Source organism: Hemicordylus capensis, chromosome 8 (assembly GCF_027244095.1).
Source record: "Hemicordylus capensis ecotype Gifberg chromosome 8, rHemCap1.1.pri, whole genome shotgun sequence".
Taxonomy (NCBI): Eukaryota; Metazoa; Chordata; class Lepidosauria; order Squamata; family Cordylidae; genus Hemicordylus; species Hemicordylus capensis.
In genome coordinates this window covers 2,448,549-2,469,133 of record NC_069664.1, presented here as the reverse complement: position 1 = coordinate 2,469,133, position 20,585 = coordinate 2,448,549, and the positions used below count along the sequence as shown (strand labels likewise).

Sequence of the window (20,585 nt, the reverse complement as noted above, 5' to 3'; positions counted from 1 at the left end):
TAGAATATCGTGCAAAAGTCCATTAATTTCAGTAACGCAAATTAAAAGGTGAAACTGATATATGAGACAGACGCATTACATGCAAAGCGAGATAAGTCAAGCCTTAATTTGTTATCATTGTGATGATCATGGCGTACAGCTCATGAAAACCCCAAATCCACAATCCCAGAAAATTAGAATATTACATGGAACCAAGAAGACAAGGATTGTAGAATAGAATATCGGACCTCTGAAAAGTATAAGCATGCATATGTATTCAGTACTTGGTTTGGGCCCCTTTTGCAGCAATTACTGCCTCAATGCGGTGTGGCATGGATGCTATCAGCCTGTGGCACTGATGAGGTGTTATGGAAGACCAGGATGCTTCATTAGCGGCCTTCAGCTCTTCTGCATTGTTTGGTCTCATGTCTCTCATCCTTCTCTTGGCAATGCCCCATAGATTCTCTATGGGGTCAGGTCAGGCGAGTTTGCTGGCCAATCAAGCACAGTACACTGTATACTTTTCAGAGGTCCGATATTGTTCTGTTCTACAATCCTTGTCTTCTTGGTTCCATGTAATATTCTAATTTTCTGGGATTGTGGATTTGGCCATGATCATCACAATTATAACAAATTAAGGCTTGACTTATCTCGCTTTGCATGTAATGCGTCTGTCTCATATATCAGTTTCACCTTTTAATTTGCATTACTGAAATTAATGGACTTTTGCACGATATTCTAATTTTCCGAGTTTCACCTGTAAGTTGAAACTTTGCAATTGCAAATAATGTAATTTGTAAGGAACATAGAATTTGAATATACAGGTAAGAAGTACAGATAAAGAGGAGTCCTGCTCGATCAAGAGTCTATCTAGTTCACGATCTGGTTGCCAGTATTGGCTAGCCAGATGTGCCTGCATGTCCACAAGCAGGGCATGTCATGAAGACAGTAGTCCACTTTATTCAATGGATATAATTCAGTTACTCAACTTTTCTTTGGGGAAGACCAAGTCAACCTAATGTAGGGGCTTTCAAGCAGCCTCCCATCCAGGCAATGACAAATGGCACTGTATATATCAATTATAAATATGATTGTGTCATGGTTCCGCCGAGGGTGCCCAGAGCTCACAGGAGCCTAGGGGCGACACAGACACGCTCACCCCGGGAATAGGGGCAGAAACTGTGCCCTTGCCCCCACAGCATGGCCCCACAACAGGCCTGAACTGGCCAGGCAACCTGGTGTCACCCAAAGAGGAGGAGATCTCGCGAGACATGGAGGGCACCCTGTGCGATCCCGCGATGAACTCTCATGAGATCGGGGAATATTTTGAGAGTTCCCATGAGACTGGCAAATCTCGCGGGAATACCCATGAGATTTCGCCAGTATATAAGGCCGATGATGAGGGGCCAGACTAGTGAGGGCTGCCCAATAAGGGAGTCCAGAGAGATGGAGGCCTGGTGATCAGCAGCAGTCCCAGCTAGCCTGTGGAGTTAACAGGCGCTGGGCTTATTGAGGCAAGGAGGCCGGAGCTCTGAGGCCTGACCCGCCCTAGCCACCAGGCGTTGATGGGAGATCCCATAGGGACCCCGACAGAGTGGTAGATAGATAAATAAAATAAAAGCCCCATCCCCAGCTTCAACCATGGAATGCCATGCTCAGGTGGGCTCACTTTGAATGACACGTCCATTTCACATTAAGCTAATTTTTCCTGCACTTTGGGCCACTAAAACATGTGGCATTTTTGTTTTTATTAAGGCCACACTTATGAAGGGAATGGAAAATACTTAGAAGATACTTAGAATGGAACAGAAGATACTTAGAAGACACTGAATGGAAGATACTTAGAACAGGGGTCCCCAGATGTGGGTCCCCAGATGTTGTTGGACTAAAACGCCTAATAACCCCAGCCACAATGGCCTTTGACCATTGTGGCTGGGGACAATGGGATTTGTATTCCAACAACATCTGAATGGACCCTGGCATGAACCCTGCTGCCTGGAAGTCCAGTTACGGTCACCACCAGCTTGTCTGGAGGCAACTCAGGATTGGGCCTTCTCTGTGGCTGCCCCAAGGATTTGGAATGTGCTCCCTGTCAAAATAAGACCTTCTTCATCTCTGATTACTTTTTAAGAGACCTCAAAGACACACCTGTTTTCTCAGGCTTTTAATTAAAACTAATTTTAAACTATTTAATTGTTTTTAGCTTGTAAAATATTTTAATTGTTTCACTCTCTGAATTATTTTTATTCTGTGAAAATGTTTTGCTTATTTCGATATTCTAATATGGATTGTGCACACTGCCTAGAGATGTATATATCAGGCAGAGAGAGAGAGAGAGAGAGAGAGAGAGAGAGAGAGAGAGAGAGAGAGAGAGAGAGAGAGAGAGAGAGAGTGTGTTGAAGATAAAAAATCAAAAAAATCTGGGCACCCATAGTTGGGACCCCCTGACTCAGAAGCTCCAAACAGAGGCTCTTTTTTGGCCACATGTCAAGAAGAGGGTGCTGAGCTGACCCAATGACTTCCCCAGTTTAGCTTCTAGCCAAGAGAGATTGCAGGCCATGGGCATCTAGACAATTGCAGGAAGGTGTCCTACGCACCCATATGTCTGCTTTCGTAGTAATCAGCTTGCCGCTGTAGAGGTTGACCATTTCCGGTGCTCTGTAGGATAGCGTGGTGTACCTACAAAGTGAGGTAATGGGGTAAGAAAAGTTTGGTCATTGGCCAGAAATTATGCAAATACTTCCTTTTCCTTCCAAGGAGGTACACCCACCCACCGATAGTCAGGAAATATAATTCCTGATTAGAGAGCACAGCAGTTTAACTAAGCTCTCCTAGTTTTTACTTACAAAACTTCAGAAGGATTTAAATAACTATTCCACGCATGCTGATACAGTCGCGGAAGGGGGAGGGAAGTACGCTTTTTTCCCTGCCTACATGAAGACAGGGGCGTAGCAAGGTTGGAGTGGGCCCAGAGACAAGATTTTAAAATGGGGCCCCCCTCACTGAAGCTCAGCTCATGAAGTAAAGAAATCTTAAATTATTTTTTAAAAGGTTTTGTAAATTGTGGACGATGCAAGTCATTTCATGGTACTAGAGAAAGACATGCTGTTCTGGTAGCTCCAGGTCTTAACACTCACATCAATTTCGGAGGATGAATACAACTGAAGGAAGCCCGGGCAGGTGCGCGGCTGGGGGAGTCAGTCATGTGACTTGCCTCTGGGGGCCCCCCAAGGCAGTGGGCCCCCAGACAACTGTCTCCCCTTGCCCTATTATAGTTACGCCCCTGCATGAAGAAGCTGAGCATTTCAGATCAAGTGGTATCTTTGCCACATATGAATGGCTTTTATAAGCTATTCGTTTTCTAAGCACCAAGCTACACTACCAACTGGCCGAGGTTTTGGATTAGTTTAACTGCCATAGGCACAGGACCTGGGGTGCCAAGAAATCACTGTCTGAGATTCCTAGCTGCCCTCACTCCAAGAACTCCAGTTCCCTTTGTTCCCTGTGAAAGGTTACAGGGAATCTGCATTAAGTTTAAGATGTGCTTTATCATTCCCCATAAGGGATTCTAACCCCACCTCTGCTACCTGGGCAGAGAGAGACTTTTTCAAGCAGTGCCTCTCATGTGTAGCAAGGAGGTTTGCAATGGTCCCCATTCATCCAAGTGGCCATCACTACGGCGTTTCTTGTTAGACTGCTAATCCCAACGGAACTCTGAACCATCTCCACATTCTTTTTGCTACGCAAGGCACTGTGAGAACATTTTTGCTGAATAATTCTTAAATAGCATTGTTTTAAAATAGTGTAGACACAACCATCACCTTGGATGGACCAAGCTTTCGCAGATACAGAGGCCCCATAGCGCAGCGACAGATTAGTCACTGACTCGGGTCAATTCCCCCTTCCCTGCATCTGTCGCCCCATCCCACACGTGTCTCCAAATATTCCATCCCCAGGGCTGCAGCCCTTGTGCCTGTGGGAGCTCCAGACACAGAGCGGGGTACCCATGTGGTGCAAGCAAGCAAGCATGTAATACCCAGATCCAGAATAGCAAATCAGGCTTTAACCCAACCGATGCTGCCTTGGATCACTGGGTGGCCGCTGGGGAAATGGCCTTTACAGCCTCTGGCCTTCATATCCAGTGGAAATATATAGATCATATTCCTCTTAAGGGCTACTGCAACGATGATACAGATGAGGATACTATATACTATGGAAAAGCACTCCTGTATGACAAACATGCACACACAAATCAACAGGGAATAACAGAGAGTTGAGAAAAGCCACTCGAGACCCTACACGTACTTCTTAATCTCTTCCTCCACCGCGTTCACGCCTTCAAGCTGTGGGTTCTGGAATTTGTTGGTAGCACTTCCAAAGTCGCACAGGACGTAATGGCCACGATCGTGCAGCAGAATATTCTCCACCTGGAAACAGAGTGTGCACACATCAGGGCAGGACAAAGGATGCTCTGGACTAGAAGTGAACCGGAAACCTTCTGCATGCAAAGCAGGCGCTCTAGCACCAAGCTATGCCCCCTCCCATATGCAAATGAAGCTGCCTCATACGGAGTCAGACCGTTGGCCCATCTACCTCAGTATACTGTCTGCACTTACTGGCTGCAGCTCTCCAGGGCTTCAGACAGGGGTCTTGCCCAGCCCTACTGGGGTTGCACCTGAGACCCTCTGCATGCAGAAGAGGTGCTCTTCCACAGAGGGATGGCCCCATCCCAACTCTGTTGACTGTCTACAATCTGCAATAAATCACCACCATGGAGAGCAGCTTCTAAAAGCAAGGGGACAAATGCGCTCGGGCTAGGACAGAAACGACTTCGGAGAGGGCTACGGTTTACTCCTCTAACCCAGGTCTCTGTCAGAGGAGAGCCCCCCAGAGGGACCCAGCTTCCTCTTCCACAGCCGTGATGACCAAGAATGCTCCCTCGCCTCGTCACAATATTAGCGGGATACAATTACTGCCTTTGACAGGGTTGCCGAAAGCGGAGGGCTTTTCCTGCAGTTCTGCAGGCTGCCAGACAAGTGACAAACCTATCAGGAAAAGCTCTGCTTTCGGCAATCTAGCCCTTTGGGCTGCAAAGGAAAAGCTTGGAGAAAAGAGCAGCAAACGGGAAAATAGCCTCAGTCGCAAGAGGGGCAAAGAGAAGGGCTCTCCGTCGTGTCCCTGGCCCCAAATGATGGCGCCAACAGTCTCCCAACGGGGCTCAGCGTATTACAGAATAAAGTGCCCATCTGATATAAGCCCCAGACTTCCTCGTCAGTGAAGGACTCAGGTATACTACCTCTCCTGTGGCATCCCTAACACAACTGGATGTCCCAAAGCACAGGAGGGCTCCATGCTGGCACGCTGCCATGTTCTTTCCTCAGCTGTGCTAGAGGGACATTAGCAATAGCAATAGCAACAGCACTTACATTTATATACTGCTCTATAGCTGGAAGCTCTCTAAGCGGTTTTACAATGATTTAGCATATTGCCCCCCAACATTCTGGGTACTTACAGGGAGATTTTATTTTATTTTATTAAATTTATTTATTTTTACATTAATATCCCGCTCTTCCTCCAAGGAGCCCAGAGCGGTGTACTGCATACTTGAGTTTCTCCTCACAACAACCCTGTGAAGTAGGTTAGGCTGAGAGAGAAGTGACTGGCCCAGAGTCACCCAGCCAGTCTCATGGATGAAGGGGGATTTGAACTCGGGTCTCCCCTGTCCTAGTCCGGCACTCTAACCACTACACCACGCTGGCTGGTGTAGTGGATAGATCCCACTATCCAGAGATAGTGAGAGTGAGAGAGACAGTGAGAGAGATCCCACTCTTGGAACGTCAGGGCAAGTAGAAACAACAGGGCATGTCCTCCTTCAGTGTTTGTGCTACAGGGACATCTGTGCCACCCTCATTCTACTGTTACTACACAAGTATCCAGATCATACGGACCAATTTTACACCTCTTTACTGCTATCTGATAGCATCCCTGCCACCACTAACAGTGTTGCCAAGTTCTGCACGGCAGCGATTAAAATCTGGAGGATGAGGACCTCTTGCTCGTGCCCAGCACCCAACTTTATGGTCTAACTCGAGCCCACCTTTGCCTGCTGCCTCAGAGCACTTCATGGCAGCCCAGTGCTCCTACAGTTCTACAAGCCCACAACTTCTTGGCTTTTTATCTTGCCCTAAATTGATATAACTCTCATTAAACTGCAATTTTTATGTCTCGGCCATTAAGGGTCATTAAGTTTGTGGTCTTGCTCTGATTTAGGCAGCCATTTTAAATTTTACTCCTATCTTTGATTTGTATAGTCTCTCAGTATATTGTGCACCAGTAGGCTTTTAATACCCACTTTTACTTTTAAAACGTAATCTGAAATCACCCTTTTTACTTTATGCTGGTCTATGTCCATAATAAAGACTGATTGGTTGGTTGGTTGGTTGGTTGACCCAGGGGGCGGAATGTTCAAGGGTATCTGCTGCAAACAGAACAGCAGCAGGCCATGGAGCATTGTTGGACAGATGACTCACCATCAGATCTGGACCCTAAAATCAGCAGCTTACACCACTGTGTTTACTTACTCAGGCAATGCATGACAATGCAGGGGAGAAGAGCTGGCCTTGTGGTAGCCAGCATGAATTGTCCCAAGGATCTGCCTTGCTTTGCATTTGGATGGGTGACCACATGGGAGTGCTGTAAAATAGTCCCCTTAAGGGATGGGCTGTAGCTCAGTGGGAGAGCATCAACTTTGGATGCTGAAGGCCCCAGGTTCACTCCCTGGCAGCATCTCCAGGGAGGTCCGGGAGAGACTCCTGCCTGAAACCTTGGAGATGGGTTTACATTGCCAGTCAGTGTAGACCAGGGATTCTCAACATTGGGTCCCCAGATGTTATTGGACTTCAATTCCCATAATCCCCAACCAAAGGCCACTGGAACTGGGGGTTATGGGAGTTGAAGTCCAATAACATCTGGGGACCCAACGTTGCGAATCCCGGGTGTAGACAATACCGAGCTAGATGGACCATGAGTCTGACTATGACAAATTTTGATGTAAACCACCCTGAGCCAGTTTTGGAAGGGCAGTATATAAATCAAATAAATAAGTAAGTAATTAAATAAATAAATCAAGCCTCTCAAATGAACTGAAGAGAGAACTGGATCACTTGGTTGCAGGGAAAAGATGTACAGAGGAAAGGAAGAAAAGCTAGAATACTGGGGGGTGGGGAGGTCCCAAGACCCTCCTCTCCTGAATTCATCCTCTCTCATCACCCTGGCTGCCTTTCCATCAATGTGCACAGAACTATTGGACCAGAAGGAAGAAGGTCATTCAGTGCACCCCCTCAAGCCCTACAGATCGAGATTTTCTAGATATCCACTGTATCACTGCTCCCCCATAACATAAAGTTCAGACCACAAGAGAGAACAGATCAGTGCTCCACACTGAAGGTGCCTGCAGAGTCTGTAAGCAACCAGAGAAAACCTGTGGCAGTGGGGTGTGGGCAGAAAAGGCCCTGGTCCTTTGAGCATGGACAATGCCCACTGCTTCTGCCAACCACAATTGCACAGTCCGCTGGCCTTATTTGCTTTCCCTCCAATAAATTTTTCAACTTCTTATCAAGGGATATTCTGTGGAAGAGGTAACCAGATGTTGCACAGACCATCTAGGGAGATTTTAGGGTGGGTGTTGGATTCTGGCAGGCAGTTTGGAACTGCTACTCTCCACATAATCAAGTATACACAAAGGATTACCTCTTTAATCCACTGCAGATGTCCCAGCATTTATTTTTATGTTCTGAACAGATCCAAAAAACCCTTTCCTAAAACAATTATATGATACGGATGCCGAAAAACTGCACATTCAGAAGACTGAATTAGTCTGTTTCGACAGTCATCTTGGCTACTTTGCATATGCACACAAAGAATTCACTTTTTTTTTTTGCGCAAGGCGGGAATTTTGCTTTAAGAAAGATATATCTTTTTGTCATCTCCCCAAGATAAAAAGGTTCTTCAGCAGCACCTAAAGGAATGTCCACAGAGTGACTGGGCCCATCCACTGAAACTCCAAACAGAAATATTTACTACCTTAAATGTTTCTCACCTTAGCACTCTCTGTGCAGAAGAGTTTTATGTAATCATCAACTATACATCACTTTGAGCACTTACACGGATTGGGAAAGTGGCTCAACCTTTTTATAAACAAAGCAATCTATGAAGTCAGACTAAGACTTTGGCCTGTTGGGCAGGCCAAGGCCTCGCTTCTGAACCATAATCACCAAGTGTTGAACTGTGTACCTATATCAGCTTGTGAAGAACGTGAACTTCCACGACAAGTATACATCTCAGGCAAAATGATGTAGGATGGGGCAGGCTGCCATTTCAGACTGTCCTGAGACTGGAGGAGAGACAGAATCCCAGTGCAGACATGAATGGTGAACCACCTGGCACTGAGCATGGCCTTCCCTTGAGGACGAGTTTAAGACAGGAGTGAAATGGCCAAAAATGAACAGAAATTTATTTTCCTTCTGCAAAGCCATAGTGAGGGGCAAAAGCTATGCAGGCTGCTGAAGCCCTGCTTTCCAATTACTAGAAATGTGTTTACTTGCTCATAAGTTTATACCTCTAGCTTCCCTGTAAGGCATAGTCCAAGGCAGGAATCTCAGCCAGTTTCAGAGATTTCACTCCACATTTTCAAGCCTGTCTCCGTAACCATAAACTAGACATTTGGCAAGCAGAATTCCAAGGCACGTACCATACTCTGCAAGTTCAGTGTGCTGATCCACACACTCTTGTGAAGACAAGACACAATCCTGCTCATATTTAGTTTTAAGTAAAGAGAGAGGCAAGACCATTTCTACCAGTCATGATGTCATTACCTGCCAACTGAGGTGCTAAGATGCAATAAATAAATAAAATGGTGACAAAGATGTGTGTCACCTTAAGTGGTACAGCGGGGAAATGCCTAACAAGCAGAAGGCTGCCGGTTCGAATCCCCACTGGTACTATTTCGGGCAGCAGCAATCTAGGAAGATGCTGAAAGGCATCATCAATGGTCAACCTCTCCTGTATTCTACCAAAGACAACCTGTGGGCTCTGTGGTCGCCAGGAGTCGAAACTGTCTTGACAGCACACTTCACTTTACTTACAAAGATGTGCAGGGTAGCCAGTCACAGAACTGTTGCCACTCAACAGTTTGAGTGGAAAAGGAATAAATGTTCACAATTTCCATGTCATGCATGTGGACACACACAACTGCCCAACACCAGCCCAGACCAACTTGCCCAGTATTTTCTTCTCTGACAGTCAACACCCTCCAAGACTTTGGGGAGAGGTCTTTTCCATCACAGATGGCAGAGGTCTTCTTTTTAAAAAAAAAACAACCACAGGAGATTCCAGGGACTGCACGAGGGGCCGTCTGCATGCCAGACACATGCTCCACCACCAAGCAACAATGCCATGAGGTGATATCATCATGCAGAAGGTCTCCTGGTGCCACCCAGTTCTCCAGCTCACCAAGCCAGCCGTGAGTTACCTTCAGGTCCCTGTGGACAGTGGGCAGTTTGCACTGGTGCAGTCTAGCCACGGCTTCGCACGTGTCGCAGAAGATTTGCAGGACTTCATTTTCCGTGAACCCAGTCTGCAAGCGCTGATTCATCAGGTTCACCACCTGGCCCCCTGAAAATGATACAGCCACGGAGGGGGAGAGAGAGAGAGAGAGAGAGAGAGAGAGCGCATCCTAGTCAACCAAGATGGTAGCTCCCCCAGCCTTCTAAGGCATCGTCAACCAAAAGGTCAACGAAGCTTCCATTCCCCCATCACAACTGCACACAGACCGAGGGACAGCAAAAGGCTCCCTTCTGGCTGCTCCCCTTTCGGGGCATCTCAGGCTGCTTAGCCACACGATGCAAGAGGTGTGCCCAAACCCCCAGCACCGTCTCCAACGGTGCTAAGGACTCCACGGTGCATCTCTGAAAACTGCCATCCCCAAAGAAACTGCTTGGAGTCGCTTGCACAACTGGGCCACACCTGCAGATGCTCCATAAGAGCAGTGGTGCAGCAAGAAGAGAATGGCCCGGGGCCATGTAGTGAACACCCCCCACACACAGTGGTGCCCCCCTCGCCCTTCGCCATGCCGGCCGGCCGGCCCCCCTGCTGTCACCGCTGCGGGCCAGCCCCAGTTCCCAGGCCCATCCTCCTTCCTTTCAAAGGCTCCTGGGCCCAAGGGAGGATGGATCTGGGAGCCGAGTGAAGGGAGGCAGGAGGTGGCGCTGGTGGGTGGCAGGCCTCTGGGAGCCACCTCACTTGCCTCCTGCCTCCCTCTCCCAGCCGGCTGATGCTCCTCCTTCCCCCACCGCCATTGCTCACCTGGCTTCCCCAGCATGCTCCTAACTGCTGCAGGGACACAGCCGCCCTCGGAGTGGCTGGCCAGCAGAGGAGAGAAGGCAAGCCAGACAGCCCCAGAGAGGAGCAAGGCGGCCCTGGAGGCAGGAGGGGCAGGTTTTTGGGACCCATGTGCCCCATGATGGCTCCTCCCCTGCATAAGAGAACGGCCAACAGCTTCTCTCCTGCTCCTCTCGGAGCTCCTCCCATCACCTGGCTGTCCAGTTCATGCAGCTAGTGCAACAGGGTCTTCTTTATGGAAGCAAGAGCTCTCAGAAGGTGCCACAGAGGGGCTCTTTTGCTGGAACAGACGAAGAACAGCTGCTCTTAAGGAATTTTTACTTTCCATTTCCGCTGTTCTGAACGGACACTTTGCAGGATCCTTGTTATCAGGTCTGCGGTTTTAAACTGATCACTCAGATTTAAAGTGAGTAAAACTTTATTTTTATTTAAAATTATTATTAAAGTATTATTTACTAAGTAAAACCCTTCTTAATTGACTAAAAAGCACTATTTTTTAGGCTTGCTTCCTAACTTTCAATGCAGAAAGTGTATGTTTTGCTTTGATGTTTATTGTTTGGTTTTAGTTTGGTTTGATCAATTTCTGTAACTGGGAAATTATATGAATGCGCCAAGCTTGTTGGCCGAGATGAGGGGCTTGGCTTAACTAGGCAAGGAAGTGCTTTGTTCTTTTTCTTTTTTAGTCCACGGAAGAGCAACACAGGCATGTGCATGTGGGGAAAATGGGCTGGCACAGTTTGTGGACTAGTAACTTCTAGGGGCTTATTTGCAAGTCATGAATCTATGCTGTTTGCATTTTCCAGCACTGCTTGATCAACAATTCATGATTTAGCCAAACCAGTTATTAACAGAGTTGAGTCTGGATGTCACACAGGTCTTTTGGAAACTGAAGTCCTACTGTACAAGTCTGTCATATAGCTACTTTTACACACCTCTGCAAAAATCCATCAGAATCAAGACTTCCCAAACATCTCCGCTGCTCACAGAGTTTATACTGGAATCGATGTATCCAACAATATTCTTGTGTCCAGCAAGATCCCTCTTTTAAAGGGGAGAGAGAAAGGGGCACTGGTTATTACAGGCCTCAGCTAGCAAGATCAACATCCCAAAATACCCCGCTTCAAGCAGAATTATTATCCTATTTACCCAAATAGAATACCACTCTGAGTTTAAGACAACTCTCTTAAAAACAGAGGTTTAATTTATTATTTATTACTTATTACTTATTTATTCGATTTTTATACCACCCTTCCAAAATGGCTCAGGGTGGTTTACAATTAAAAACAAAACTATTAAAATCAGTTAACAATTAAAGCAAAAATTATAAAACAGTATAAAACAATTAACAATTAAAACATCATAAAACAGTAATTAAACAATCACAACAATTTTAAAAAACCCTGAAACACAGGTTACAACATTAAAACCAATTACAACTATTTAAAAGTATTAACTATTTAACTATTTAAAACTATTTAACTATTCATTGGAAGGCCAGGCCAAACAGATAGGTTTTAAGGGCTCTCCTGAAGGCCAGTAAAGAATTCAAATTGCGGATTTCTGCCCGGAGTGCATTCCACAGCCCAGGAGCAGCTACAGAGAAGGCCTGCCTCTGAGTCACCACCATACGTACCGGTGGTAACTGGAGACGGACCTCCTCAGATGACCTCAACGTGTGGTGGGGATCATGCAGAAGAAGGCGCTCTCTAAGATAACTCGGACCTAAGCCGTTCAGGGCTTTAAAGCTAATAACCAGCACTTTGTATTTTGCCCAGAAACATATCGGCAGCCAGTGTAACTGTTTCAAGACAGGCATAATATGGTCTCTCCGGGTTGCCCCAGAGACCAATCTGGCTGCCACATTCTGAACTAACTGAAGTTCCCGGACAACGTACAAAGGCAGCCCCACGTGGAGCGCATTGCAATAGTCCAGCCGGGAGTTTACCAGCTGATGCACCACTGTTTTGAGGTCATCCTCTTCAAGGAATGGACACAGCTGTCGAATCAGCCGGAGCTGATAGAAAGCACTCCTGTACAGGGAACCTGTACTTAGGGGGTTGTCTTTAAAACTCTAAGACAACCGCCTGATTTTAAACATCAGAGAGCCCAATCTTGGATTCAAGTAAATACAGTACTTGGTGCGCAGATGGCACATCTGAGTATTGTTCTAACCTCTCCAAGCACCCAGTTACTTTCCAAGCCAAAAGCGGCTGGTCCTAACAAGCCGGGGGAGACACCAAAGGCGGCATAGCGGCCACTAATTCCTGGGAGCAGCTTGAGTTGCTACCCTCTCTCTGGTTCCACACAAGAGCTGACCTGCCGACAGGCTGGCCATTCGTCAGGTAGGGCCATGCAGTTAACGGCACAGCTCTACCCAATGCATGGCCAGCCTGCAGGGGTGGGAGAGACAGGAGCAACCCAGAAGCTGCCTCCTTTGGCACCCCTGGCTCATTGGGATGAGCCACTACGACTTCAAACCCCAACTCCCCCCTCTCCTTAGGATTTCACCCCACTAGAATTCCCTGGCTCTGCCCCGGACATCCAGACCCCCCACCCCCTCCAATTTACTCAATTAGACACAGTTTTGATCATTTAGAATCTCTGCGGGTTCCGCAGCCATTCCAGAGGCTTCCCTTCCCCACCCCACCCCAGGTCTATAAATGGGCAATTTTTCAATCACCGTAAGACTATCCACACCGAAAGAACTTTGGGATCTCAGGTACCGTGTCTGCTTACCATGATCTGAATCTCCCACTTGCAGACTTGTAGGTCATGTTCATTGTTGACATACATTCGTTTGAGGGCACATTTCATCCCGTTGCTGGTCCTCACCAGAAACACGATCGCAAACCCGCCTGCAGACACATGAAACAAAAAACCTCAGTCAATAATTCAGAGGGCGGCCTGAAAGCCCATGACGCGGTCCTCCTGCTGAAGCAAAGCAGGGCGGCCTTTCCATGCTGCCTGGATGGAAAGCCAGCTCAGGCCTCAAGCTTTCTATCCGAAGAGCAGAGGAAGAGGTGCCTATACAGCCAAAGCACACTTTTTGTCCCAATAAAAATGGGAGGAAGGTGACAGATTTGAACATGAAAGGGGTTGCTTTAGATAGAGAATTCTTTTTAGGCCAGAATTACCTGCACTCAGTGGACTCCACCCCTGTTCCTGTGGGCTGCTGTTCTAGGCATGCCTCCTGCCTCATGCAGAGATGCAAGAGGCAGCCTCCTCTGCGGGTGAATAAGGCTGCTGTCTGTCTACATCAGAAGCCACTGAATGATCCAGCATGGATCCAATGCAAAGCCAGGGCAGAATTACTCATCCCAGAAGAGGCCAACTGGAAGGATGCAGGAGCAGCAACTGGGGCAAGAAGAGGAGATACTTCTCTGAGGGTCTGTCGTTTTGCTCAGCAGCCCCCAAAGCAGAGCAAGTTTACTCACTCCTGGCAGAGGCTGACTGCTCTGGCGGGGCCTCCTACACAGGCTCAACGGGCAGCATCGCCTAAGAGGTAACTTGGGTTCACGGTAGCCTTTGCTGCACATCTTGCAACATGCTACTGGTTCTCTCACAGCCAGTGATGTGCGTTTTCTGGAGAACTCTGTATTGGAAAACCTTCCGGAATTTCCCCCCACTAAAGTTACCCTAAATTTGTTTGAGGATTTCTCAGAATTCACTATGCAAGTTTCCTCAGGGCCCTAGACAGACTGTGATTTGACTTGGCACGTGATGGTAGTCATGGGTGCTGGGGTGGAGCATACAGAACTGCCATCTGGATGGAGAGGTGGAAAAGCTCCACTGCGCACAGGGAGCTGCCTTGGTCCACCTCGCTCAGGATAGTCTACAGCGATGGGCAGCAGCTCAGCAGGGTTTCCAACAGGGAAGGGTCTTTCAAACTGGAGAGGCTGGGTTGAACCTGGGGTCTTCTGTATGGCTGGCATCTTGCCTATATAGTCTGAGAGCAACACAGCCCTCCACCAATCCATTTCAGAGGAGATGTGGCTGTAACTTATTTATTGTTTGTTTGTGTTTGTTTGTTTGTTTGTTTGTTTGTTACATTTATATACTACCTTTCATTAAAACAATCCCAAGGCGGTTTACAACAAAATTAAAAAAGAAGATTGTAAAAATGGCACAATTAAAATATTAAGCTAAAAATATAAAACAAAACTGATTAAAAATTTAAAACAGCACAAAAAACAGTACAAATACAAAAAAGCAGCAGCATATAAAAGCCTGGATAAGAAGCCAAGATTTAACATGCTTTCTAAAAGCTGTGATGGAGACTGAGGAGCGAACGGCCACCGAGAAAGCATTCCAGAGTCTGGGGGCAGCAACAGAGAAGGCCCCGTCCCGCGTCCACGACAACCGAGCCTCCCTCATTGTCGGCACCCGGAGCAGAGCCCCCTCAGATGACCTTGTCAAGCGAGCAGCAACCCTTGGGAGCAGGCGGTCCCTCAAGTACCCTGGGCCCAAACCGTTAAGGGTTTTAAAGGTCAAAACCAGCACCTTGAATTGGACCCTGATGTCCTGACCTGCATCACCAGGTGACCAGCAGGTCGGTGAGGGGAGGGCAAGATGTGGGTTGCTCTTCTTTTTGCAAGTAAAGAGAGTCCTGTTGAGCAACTACCTCCCTCTCCCACTGACTTTTGCTCTGCCACAACTGCAGCACTTCGCCTGCTTACACCAGAGGTCTAAAGAGGCAAGTTCTCAAAACGGAGGAATCAAAGTCAAGAACATATTGATAGTAACAGGCAATTATGCAAGCTCATTACTGTGCCACATGGTGTTTTGCTGCTCCATTAATTTGCATTGTGCAGAAGCACTTGAAATACAACCCCCCCCCAAAAAAAGCGAGGGGGGGATGACATCATCATTGCTGTGGCAAGTCCTGGTTAGGTTTGCAATCTTGCCCTTTTCTCCAAGGAGGTCAGAGTGTCATTTTCTAGTGGCATAGGATCAAGGATCACCGCAGCAGGCAATCTGCCCAGGCCAGGTGCAGACGGCACTTGGAAGACTCTCCATCTACAGTTCAGATAATCTGTAGCAGAAAGAAGGAATCTGCTTCGCAGGAGTATTGTGGAAGGGAAGCCACTTGATCTTCCACCAAATAATCTCCAGTGCTTTACCAGAGATAGTATTACCTTGGAACCAAACTGTGATACAACCACTCTAGATAGAACACTGATTAATGCCATTCCACAAACCACGACCTTTACAGCCAAACCACAATCAATGCCCCCACAATGCACCACGTTTCCAGGCACGCTGCTATGTAACGTGGATGCACAGGAACCTAGGAAGCTGCCTTCTACTGAGTCAGACCCTTGGTCCATCTGGCTCAGTATTGTCTACCCAGACTGGCAGCGGCATCTCTAAGGTTACAGGCAGGAGTCTCTCTCAACCCTATCTGGAGATGCTGCCAGGGAGGGAACTGGGAACCTTCTTCATGCAAGCATCCAAGTGCTCTTCCCAGAGCAGCCCCATCTCCTAAGAGGAATATCTTACAGTGCTCATGTGTACTCTCCCATTCAAATGCAAAAAAGGGCGGACCCTGCTTAGCAAATTAATGCTTACTATCACAAGACCAGGTCACCTCCCAACAAATGCCAGAAGCCCTATGTGTTTTCCTTTAGACCATGATGTATAAATGCAAGAATTTTCTTTTTGAATTTGTATGGACCTCCTTCATTACCAAATGTGGTTATGAATTAGTTCCGTGTTTTGGATCTTACTGTTTCTTTTCTGTATTCTTATCAGGGGTGTAAAGGCAAAGTGTGCCGTTGAGTCGGTGTCAACTCCTGGCGCCCACAGAGCCCTGTGGTTGCCTTTGGTAGACTACAGGAGGGGCTTCCCATTGCCTCCTCCCACGCAGTCTGAGATGATGCCTTTCAGCATCTTCCTAGATCGCTGCTGCCTGATATAGGTGTTTCCCATAGTTTCCCCATAGTCTGGGAAACATACCAGCGCAGCGGGGATTCGAACCAGTAACCTTCTGCTTGCTAGTCAAGTCATTTCCCCGCTGCACCATTAGGTGGGAAATGCACAGGACTGGAGAGCTGGCTGTCAGGGTGAGCATGTAACTAAGTTCTGTAGTAAGGTAAAATCTCAATAAAAATCTGTTTCCTTAAATTAAAAAATCTGTTTCCTAAGTGTAACCTGCTTGTGTGCTTGAAATACTGAAGGATGACACTCCATGCTCCCTTCCAGGGCTCTGGAGGTTTTTGTTCTCCCAGGAGGGCCATTTTGGAACATTTTCTCATTGAGTCTGACACACACACACACACAGTGATGAGATCGACTTAAAAGAGCCCAATCCAGTATCTTAAGAGCCTCAAATGCCAACCATTTCACTGGCATTGACCAGTCAGGTCACCAAAGCCACTCCTGCCCCGGCCTGGCATCAGCACATGGCACCTTCAGGTAGCAGTCAGGGACCAGGTGGCCTCCTAGGGAACCCCCACAACCGATGTCCATCCTGGGACCGAAGGGAGGATTAGATCCAGCCAGCAATTGGCAGCCACCAGCTGGGTCAACCTTGGCAGTGACCAACTCCAGAGGAAAACAGAAACCCAGATCCACCACCGGGGCAAAAGGAGGGGGCTTATGGTAGGAAGGGTGCATTGTTTATTTGTGGACTGTTTTCCAAAAAGTGGGTGTCCACTACTTTTACTGCTACTGCTACTGTTGATGATATGCTGCCTTTCAACAAAAGTTCTCAAAGCAATTGACACAGATTGATAGATGGATAGATGAGTGAATAAACAGATAGATCAATCAACAATCAATCAATAAGATAGTAACAATAAAATATATACTATCTTACAAACAAAGATCTTACAAATGAATACATATACATATATCAAATGACGAAGATGATAATAATATAAGCAACTCCCAGCCGTAGATCTATAAAAGGTGGCTAGAACTTCTGGCAAGTACTGAAAGCCACGATTTTCCACGGGCACCACGTTATTATTATTATTTTTTAAAAAAACACAACATAGTTCATGTGCAATCAGACTCGAGTTAGGCATTCCTGCCCTTTCTGGCTTGAGTATGGGGGAAAGTGCTCTTGAGTCACAGCCCTCCTAAAATCCAAGATCTCCCTCTTTATTCCTATGGGCAGCTCTCATGGCCACTTCTTGGCAGCAGCGGCTGGTCCCTAAGAGCCCGGGGGTGCCAACAGAGACGCGGCCTGCCTCTGCTTCCCGGCAGGAGCTCCGGTTGCTCCCTTCTCTTCCTGCCCCACCCGAGAGCCGTGCTGCTTGCAGGCAGGCCATTTGTCAGGAAGAGCTGTGCCATTAACCACACAGTTCTACCTGATGAATGGACAGCCTGCAGTTAGAACAAAAGACAGAGGAGCCATCCAGGCTGTTGCCGGGAAGCAGAGGCAGCTGGGCCTCCTTTGGCGCCCCCCTGGCTGCTTCGGATGAGCTGCTGCTGCCTCCGGGGAGAGGGGAACCAACACCAACACCAACCCTTTCAAGGTCAACTCATAAGCATACCGTTCAGGCAATGAGATCAGTCACTGGCATTTCCTTAGCTGTGTGCACATCACGATGAGCCAGCCACACTACCAAAACGGAAGCCCCATTGTGGCCTGGCGCGCTTGGAGATTCCCCCTTTAAGGACAGCCCACAACTAACACAAGACCTCATTTCTCAACCCTGGGCCACGTCAGACCTACTAATCCTCTCCAACCAGCCTGATGAGCCTTCGCCTCTTCCTTCCCTTCCAGACCCAGTCATGTTTTCCATCCCCAGGGCTGCTGGCTACGAAACCGCCAGTCTCCTTTGCCGGGAGAGCCACATGCGTGCATTTGGAGAGGAGGAATGCCAACCCCAACACACTTCCCCCCAGGACAGAGTTCTGCAAGGGAAGAAACCAGCACAAGCCCACCTGGGAGGCTGTTCCATCCCCAGCTCAACCACGTTAGCCACCACATTGGCAGTGACCCAAATCCATGGGCACCCAGTTTGTTTCTGAAGGGCAGGACGACTGGGGTCGTTACTGGTCTCTTTTTAGGCCGTGAGCCCTCTGAGGACAAGGGGCCGTTTTATTTGACTGCAGCCCGTTCTTCTCTGCACTGACTGGCAGCAGCTCTCCGAGGATAGAGGCAGGAGTCTCTCCCAGCCCTGCCTGGAGACGCTGCCAAGGAGTGAAGCTGGGACCTCCTGCAGGCAGATGCTCTGCCACTGAGCTCCAACCCCATTCCATAGGGGCAGCACAAAACGTGAGACACACATAGGAACATCGGAAGCTGCCATAGACTGAGTCAGACCCTTGGTCCACCTAGCTCAGTACTGTCTTCACAGACTGGCAGCGGCTTCTCCAAGCTTGCAGGCAGGAATCTCTCTCAGCCCTATCTTGGAGATGCTGCCAGGGAGGGAACTTGGAACCTTCTGCTCTTCCCAGAGCGGCTCCATCCCCCAAAGGGAATATCTTCCAGTGCTCACACTTCTAGTCTCCCATTCATATGCAACCAGGGTGGACCCTGCTTAGCTAAGGGGACAAGTCAGGCTTGCTACCACAAGACCAGCTCTTCTCTCCTTTGATTTCCTTATGTTTGATTTCTGTAGATATGCATGTCTCCTTTTTCCTTTTATCTATATTCTTGTTCTTATTTTTACTCTTTTTCTCTGCAGTTGTTATAAATGAGAAAAACAGGAGCTACAACAAACTGAGAATGGTCTCTGTCATATATACAGGCATCTCTCCTGTCTGGTTTCTAAAACTTTCAATATACATAGTTTATAGGGATTTTTAAGAAAGTAAAAGTCGAGCAGTTGTGTCGGCGGCAGCACGGATGGCTCTTGGAACCGTACCCTAAGCCACAGGGCCTCAGCTAATCTCCGTGTCAGCTGCATGCAATTAACAAGCCCGTGTACGATTTCAAATTATACCACTGCGGATTCCAAAATACAGTGGGTTGTCATTCTGCACTTACTAATAAATATTATTCTGAATTTATTCCTCAGGCCAGCTAAATGGAAACTCCATGTTCAGAGGGGGAGAGAGAACATGAACAAACATGTCTCTGAATACCAGATGTTGGGGTGGGGTGGGGGGTGGGGAGACCCATCACCTCCTCCGTGACCTGCTTTTGCATTTCCAAGAAGCATCTGGTGGGCTGCTGTTAGAATGATGCTGGGCTCCAGGGCCTTAGTCTGATCCCTTGTGACTGCAAAATGGAACTTCCATGTGCAGAGGCAGTGTGGTGTAGTGGTTAGAGTGCTGGACTAGGCCGGGGAGACCCGAGTTCAAATCCCCATTCAGCCATGATACGAACTGGGTGACTCTGGGCCAGTCACTCATCTCTCAGCCTAACCTACTTCACAGGGCTGTTGTGAAAGATAAACTCAAGGATGTAGTACACCTCTCTGGGCTCCTTGGAGGAAGAGCAGGATATAAATATAGTAATAACAACAACAACAACAGAGAATCTGAGAATCAGATGCCGGGAACAGACATAGGAAGGCCATCACCCCAAGGCTGCCAGCTGTCCTTAACCCAGAGGCTGCAGCAGCTTCTTGGGAGTGCAGTAACAGAAGTAGCTGTGTGAGTACCCAAGAGACTCTGCAAAATCGGGACTTGACATCTGGGGACCCAAGGCTGGGGGTCCATGATGTAACTGGACTACAATTCCCATCATCCCCAACCACAATGATTGAAGCCCTGCTTATATCATTGCTACTCCCCAGTATTTCTCCTTTGTTTCTGCAAGCGGCTTCCTGCAGAGCTACCTTCATTTGACTGCTGACTTGGTTTTATTTTAATCGGTGGATAAACTGAATATGTTGCTTTACAGTGAACATTTCTAAATTGAATGAGCTTTGTTTGATCTTTACTATATTGCCTGATGTGTATTGTGAACCATTCGGGGCATGGGGGTCCCCCATGGAAGAGCAGCAAACTAAACGGAACTTCCTGCACAGATGGTTAACTTCCCAGAAGAAGCAGCCGGGCCAACGTTGGGGAAAGAATTCTGGGCTAGAGAGGCGTTTGATCAGGTCCGGCAAAAGAGCTCCAATATTTTTACATTTTGTAGTTTAGAAGTGTGGGGTGGTCTTTCGGGGAAAGGGGGAGAAATTTACTTCATCAACCTTCTAATCATGGATTCTAAAATTTCACAATGGCTTTGCACGCAGGTTTCCCCCCCTTCCATCTCCACCTGCCATTTTTGCAATTATTTTTTCAAACGTATAACTGCAAAA

General features: G+C 47.6%; 1 protein-coding gene across 6 annotated transcripts in view; it reads right to left on the bottom strand.

Moving 5' to 3' along the window:
- AAK1 (AP2 associated kinase 1) overlaps positions 1-20,585 on the bottom strand; it is an 87,807-nt gene that overhangs the window by 39,012 nt on the left and 28,210 nt on the right. For all 6 annotated transcript variants that reach the window (XM_053269190.1, XM_053269189.1, XM_053269191.1 and 3 more), the window contains exons 3-7: positions 13,114-13,232; positions 11,310-11,418; positions 9,509-9,651; positions 4,285-4,406; positions 2,577-2,658 (exon numbers count right to left, since the gene is read on the bottom strand). In XM_053269190.1, the coding sequence (XP_053125165.1) occupies positions 2,577-2,658; positions 4,285-4,406; positions 9,509-9,651; positions 11,310-11,418; positions 13,114-13,232 (575 nt within the window). The remainder of the gene's footprint in view (positions 1-2,576; positions 2,659-4,284; positions 4,407-9,508; positions 9,652-11,309; positions 11,419-13,113; positions 13,233-20,585) is intronic.